The sequence below is a fragment of the Aquila chrysaetos genome, chromosome 16 (assembly GCF_900496995.4).
Source record: "Aquila chrysaetos chrysaetos chromosome 16, bAquChr1.4, whole genome shotgun sequence".
Lineage (NCBI taxonomy): Eukaryota > Metazoa > Chordata > Aves > Accipitriformes > Accipitridae > Aquila > Aquila chrysaetos.
Genome location: NC_044019.1, coordinates 26,766,333 through 26,772,653, shown reverse-complemented (window position 1 = coordinate 26,772,653; position 6,321 = coordinate 26,766,333). Strand labels below are relative to the sequence as shown.

The 6,321-nt window shown below is 46.5% G+C and overlaps 1 protein-coding gene across 1 annotated transcript; it reads left to right on the top strand.

The window, feature by feature from the left end:
- The first annotated feature begins 252 nt into the window (after positions 1-252).
- FGF4 (fibroblast growth factor 4) lies at positions 253-3,462 on the top strand. Its single transcript, XM_030039266.1, has 3 exons — positions 253-611; positions 1,424-1,527; positions 3,275-3,462. Exons 1-3 carry the CDS (start codon positions 308-310, stop codon positions 3,449-3,451), a joined length of 585 nt encoding a protein of 194 aa, XP_029895126.1. The 5' UTR covers positions 253-307; the 3' UTR covers positions 3,452-3,462.
- The last annotated feature ends 2,859 nt before the right edge of the window (positions 3,463-6,321 follow it).

Here is a 6,321-nt window from a genome sequence, read left to right as displayed (position 1 = left end):
ACAAGACTCCTGGAGTTGAGATCAAGTTCAGAAGCTCTTGCTCCCGGGATTTCCTCTCCATGCAGCCAGCCCAGGGAAACCACAGATCCTCGGAGGACTGAGCGCGGGGCTCCCTCCCTCCCCCCCCGCCTCGCTTTTGGGGTTGTTTTTTTTTTTTTTTTTGTTCTGTTTTGGATTTTTTGTTGGTTCTCTTTTTTTTCTCCCCCCCCCCCCTCCCTTTGACCTCAGTATAAAGTGGGAGCTGGGGGGGCGAGCGTATTTTCGGAACGACCGGCCACCGGCCCGTGGCTACGCGCCCTTAGCCGGGATGCCTCTCCCCGCGGCGTTGCTACCGGCGCTGTTCCTGGGGTTACTGTGGCCGGGGGCGGTCCGCGGCCGGCCCCCCCCGGGTCGCCTCCCCGCCGGACCCCGCCAGCGCCGCTGGGACGCGGCTCTTTTCGCCCGCTCCGTCGCTCGCCTCCCGGCCGAGCGCCGCGATGCCGCCCGCGACGGCGACTACCTCCTGGGTATCAAACGGTTGCGGCGCCTCTACTGCAACGTGGGCATCGGTTTCCACATCCAGGTCCTGCCCGACGGCCGAATCGACGGGATCCACAGCGAGAATCGATACAGTAAGCCGGCGACGACCCCCGCGGTGGGGCAGGTGAGACGCTCCGCGCCCGCGGAACCGCCCCCGAGGGCGGTTCCGCGGGCGCGGAGCGGCTCACCTGCCCCGGAGAGCGGTATGCGCCAAAGGGAGGGTGGGTGACACGGCAGACCTCTAACTCCCCTAAAAAGTCCGCCCGCCCACGGCACCGCGGTGCTGCCCGCCTCGGCTCCCCCGAGGGCGGCGGGCGCCCTGGGTAGAGGGGCGGCGGCGGAGCTCATCGGCCGCTCCGGCGGAGCTCATCGGCACTGCTCAGAGCCGTACTGTCCCCTCGCCGCCGGCAGGCATCAGGTGTCGGGGTTGCCTCAACATCTGGAGGGTCCACAGTCCCGTGGGCCGCCCACTCTGAGCAGGGGCCGGGGAGAGCCCGGCTCTCCCCCAAACTTGAAAAGCATCTGCTGGGGACTTAACCCCGTGGCCCCATGACTCTGATATCCAACTGAAACAATAAGATCCTGAAGGGGGGATATAAGCTGCATGATGACAAATGTTTCATTCGCCTCAAGCACACTCTGGCTTATTTTAACCTCATCTACACAGGAGGATGCCTGGGGGCGAAGTAAAAATAGATACTTAGCTAAAAGGAGAGGTCCCAGCATGGGGCATGGGGCAGCACGTGGAGCGCGAGGCTGAGTTCTGTGGCCACCCACAGCAGTGCCGGGGCATGGGGATCCACACCACACGGGATGGGAACCTTTGAGTGAGCGCAGCACTGGCACTACACACTCCTTCAGGGCATGGCCCTTTGTCCCCCTGATTCCTGTGTCTCCTCTGTAGGTCTGCTGGAAATCTCCCCGGTGGAAAGAGGAGTGGTGAGCATATTTGGTGTTAGAAGTGGACTCTTCGTGGCCATGAATAGCAAAGGCAAACTCTATGGATCTGTAAGTAGCCACTGATTGTGTGCCTGGGGAGGGGACCATGGTCAGCTGGGGTGAGAGTTGTGCATGATGCTAGACGCTGCCCAAGCCCCATCCTTGCCCCTCCTGGGTCAGGCAACACAGAGCAGCCCTTGCTGCCTTGCCAACAGAAAGTGTGCTGCCCACGTATGCCACTTACTGAGCTTTTGGAGTAAAACCCAATCTTTTGCATTACACTTCCTTGGTTGCCCCCCCAAAACCTGTAATCACCCAACCATGGCTACCCATCTTGCCTACCACATAGATCAACAGAGTAGTCACATGTGTAGCAAGACCTCAAGCTAGCCTCAGCCCATATCTTTCTTGTATTTAAGTACAAACAGCCTTAAGCAGGTATGGCAATCGCTCACTCCATCTCTTAGCAGGCACTTGAACTTGTGATCAGCCAGGCCCCCTGCAAACGACCCTTTATGATGTGATGGATCAGTGCCTGTCACATACCTATTGATCACTCTCTGTAATGCTCTTGATGGGAGAGTCTGTTACCATGACAGTTCAGCACCCTCAGGATTTGGACTTCTATTTATATGAAGGCAGATCAATTAGGAGACAACACAGATTTTTTTTTACATTGAATCTTTGGAAAAGATAGAGGCATCTTATAAAATATACTCGAGGTAGACAATAACAGTGCATGTCTTTGCGCATGTTGAGCTGTCCTCCTGTTTTTGAGTTCACTTCTATATAAGTTACTGTGATCAACATAATTTCAAACCCATGTTCCTGGGTCTCCTTCCTTACCCATGGCTTTTCTGTTTCATGTTTCTCAAGTACGCTTTGAAGAAACTTGGGCTGAGGAAGAGCCAAAGTACGTCAAAGTTAACTAGGGCATTTTCACGTGAAGACATGAAGCATCCAGAATTATTTTCCAGGGCATCAGTCCTGTTAAGGAGGATTTTGACTTACATAAAAGCCAGGCAGAATCAGTTACCAAAGTGCAAGTGATCCCTTTGCATCATTTCTTAGGAAAACTGCTGCTTTGGTGCTCTGGATAAAGTAATTCCCAGTGCACTGTTCAGCTTGGCAGGCTGAGACCTCTCTTACAAAACCCTACATTTTGCCCAATAATAAGAGATGAGTTCATTTGTTACTCTCTAGATAACACACTCGTAACACCTGTCTCTGTTTGTACTTTCTTGCAAATGAAACCTCTTCACTGGAAGGGTGCCTTTTGTCAGCTCTGTTTTCCTGATCCATTAACATAAGTTATCCAAAACCTTTCTTTGATTTTAAAACTAAAGAAGCAGAAAATACTGTCCACACTGAGTGTCTTTAAAACACCTCTCTCTCCTCAAGCGACATGAGAAAGTGCCAGCATTCAGGTTTTTCTGAAGCATCTCAGGCCATTTATTGCTGGTAGGACAACCACTGAGCAATTAGATGAGCAGGGCAGCAGAATTGGGCTTGGGCCTTACCCTACTGCAGCTCTGCTAAAATGTGCCCCTCTCCCTGAAGAGTGCAGACATAGCTACGGGTGTCCTTCCCACCTTTAGGTGTACATGCCTGGCCTGGACACAGCATCCTTAATGATCCTCTGACTCCTGAGTCCTGTTTGAAGCTTCGTTTGGATGACCACTTCAAAAGATTACTGGGGGGGGGGGGGGTCAGCTGCACATTTCCCCGCAGCACACCTTCTACACCTGGTAGCAAGAATATTTCCACACCTGATGTTTAAAATTCCTTCCCTCTTATTCTTTCCTTTTCATTTCAGACCCATTTCAATGACGAGTGCAAATTCAAAGAGATTCTCCTGCCAAACAACTACAATGCTTACGAATCCAGGATTTATCCCGGGATGTACATAGCCCTGAGCAAAAATGGAAGAACAAAGAAAGGCAATAAAGTGTCTCCCACAATGACAGTGACACATTTTCTTCCTAGAATCTGAGACATCTCCCTTCAGACCTACCTCAGCACAGGGGAAGACGCAGAACATGTTTGGGGAAAAGAAACATGGTGCACTTTTACTGGAGAGTTTTATGCAAGAGTAGGTGTAAGATATTTAAGTTAATTATTTAAATCTGTATATATTGCCACAAAATTTATTTATAGTTCTGATTATTTTTTTTTTTTAATTTCTGAAAACAAAACAAACCTCCAACCCAAGGTATTTCATTTCATGGTGCAACAGTAGAAGACTTCTGCTTTGTGGTTTATTTAATTCATTTCTAAGTTATCACAGGTGTGCTGCTACTCTGTGTCCTCAACCAGGTGAAATTCAATTCCTACACTACAATGTTTTGCACTGTTTGTGTCTTGTATTGTGTCTATCGTTGTACATGTGTGTGTTTGTTTGTTATGGTGGCTTTATTCTCCTCTGAGTGTTTTCCAACCCCCCCCGTGACTCCCAAAGAAGCTCTTGGCCTCCGAGAAGGAGCGGTGGCGGAGGTGCCTGGGTGGGATGCCAGCGCGGAGCCACACACAATGCCTGACCTCCTTTGTGCGGCGTTGCTATTTAATTGGAACAGTATCGGTTTACCTCGGTACAGAAAGCGCGGTGCTGAAGAGCTACCCCACAAATCTGTTTTTAGATCTGCCAGTGCTGAACTTTGAACTTTCCTGCAGTCAGTCTTCTTAGAGCTGCCAGGCGGTAGAGAGGCTTAAACACCTATATAAACTCAGCAGCGTTGGGCTGGGTTTTTTTCTATTTAGATAAACAGCAGCGTACGATCTTTTGTGGCCCTTAATGGAAGTTTATATTTGATACAATTTCTTGGCATTAGGCTAAAAAAAAAAAAAGTGTCCCTCCCCCAACCAGCGCACTGTGAAACACTCTACCGTGAACAAATTATATCTTATTCAAGTCAAATTCCCTTTTGCATTTGGAGACTACATTAGTTTTTCAAAGTTTGTGAAACTCTACAATACTCCTAAGTTTTTAAAAGGCAAAACCATTTGCAGGTTCGTAGAAAACACAAGCTCCACAGAGAGAATTTAGATTGATTACAAGGAATTGAGGTTGTTTTGTACTATTTATTATTTTTGGTGCAGTATTTGGAAGGAGAAATATGCTGCTTTTTTTCTGTCTCATTCCCTGACAAAGTTGATTAATTTCTACCTCACTAACTCTCAATGCCAGTCTCCTAACAAAATCTGCATGGAAGGAAGGTACACACTTTTCTGCTTGGTCTTACAGTTCTGGAGGAGGGCCTGGGGGAACAATCGTAATCCCAAATCTCTCTTTTTTTCCATATGTAGCCAAAAGTATTCAGGATAGAGTTGGTTGCATCCTATTTGAGCCTTGTCACGTTTGAGCTATCTTTACCCAGTGGTTTACTTTTAGTAAGGATAATCATGGTGAAAATATTTGCAGACAGCTGTCAGGCTGCAGTACTATATCGTCATCAAGTAACCCTATATTTTTCTTTATATATTTTGCAAGTGTAACTCATGTCTCTAATGTGATGAAGGAAAAGACAGGTTTGATTATGGGGGAATCACTAAAAGGATCCATTTGTCCTTTTTTTCTTTCTTTCTTTTCTTTAAAAGATACATCATCTTTGGGGCATCAATATATTAAGTGGTAAACAGGACTAACCACAATGTTTCATGACTTTAGAGGATGTTTACAGATCATCTTCCAATCTAAACTAGTTATTTCTGACTACATGCAAATCTGAGTTCAGCTTTTTTTTTTTCTCTCTTTACATTCCTACGCAAAAGCCTTTGTTCCTTTGTAATGGTATAGACTTGCCTGTATCCTCTACTTACACATGACCTTGAAGACAAAATCTACTCACCAAAGTTCAGTAAGACCAGAGCAGACCAGGACCAGATCTTAAGCCAGCTGCTGTCAAAGCAAAAATAACAATTTAGAAAAAGGAAGCGAAATCAAGAGAGAGCGCCTAGGAAATGTCATGCCTAAGGATTTTTAATTTTTTTTTTCCTGTAATTTGGGGGATTTCTGTACTTTCTATGTTTTCTATATGTGAGTAGTCATTGTGTAATTATCACCACTACCTCTGACAACTGATGATTTTGTCCCAGATTGCAGATAGTAAAATCAGATCACAAAGATTTTCTCTGGGAATGGTTCTTCTTTGTCACTTTTCACTCCATGAAATCCACAACCGATGGCCTCACACAAGATATGTTCAGAGGTAGTTGTTGTAACTTTGACATATTGTGATAAAACCTTGATAACAATGTTACATGGTATGAGCTTTCACCATTTACCAGAATCTGTCTGTAGTTTTATACAGGTGCTGTTCAAGACTGTGGTGTATGTGCTGTGCACATTTAAATGCATAATAAACGATAAACGTTTACAACGTATGGCACCCTGGTATTGATTTTAACTCTTTAGAAGAGAATGCATCCTGCAATGAAAGACAAAAAAATGCTATTTCACTTTCCCAAAGGCCAGGGAATCTTTGCACCTATGCCAGCTACTTCACGAATGACAGCCTGGATTTCTTACTCAGCTAAAGTTCCCCCTGCCAAAGTTGGAAATTGTCCAGGAAAGCCCAGCTCCACGAGCTCAGTAACAGATACACACGCTTGCATCTGCCACACGCTAGTATTCTTACTTGTATTATTTGCGTGGTTATTAACAACAGCAGCTTTTCGTGCAGCATCTCATATTAATGATCAGAGACACAAACCAGCTTTGGAGTTTATGTTGCTGGATGTTAATGTTACAGATGAAACCCGATTGCCTTTTTCTTGGCTTTAATGAGTGCTGCTCACTCTCTATGAAGTAGGACTACATCAGTGCAAGAGATAGTAGGATTACCTGTTTGGTTTGAGATACTGTCT

Coding starts and splice junctions, on each gene's coding strand:
- FGF4 (XM_030039266.1), top strand. CDS start 308: ATGCCTCTCCCCGCGGCGTTGCTACCGGCGCTGTTCCTGGGGTTACTG. Junction 612..1,423: donor CCACAGCGAGAATCGATACA/GTAAGCCGGCGA, acceptor TCTCCTCTGTAG/GTCTGCTGGAAATCTCCCCG. Junction 1,528..3,274: donor AAGGCAAACTCTATGGATCT/GTAAGTAGCCAC, acceptor TTTTCATTTCAG/ACCCATTTCAATGACGAGTG.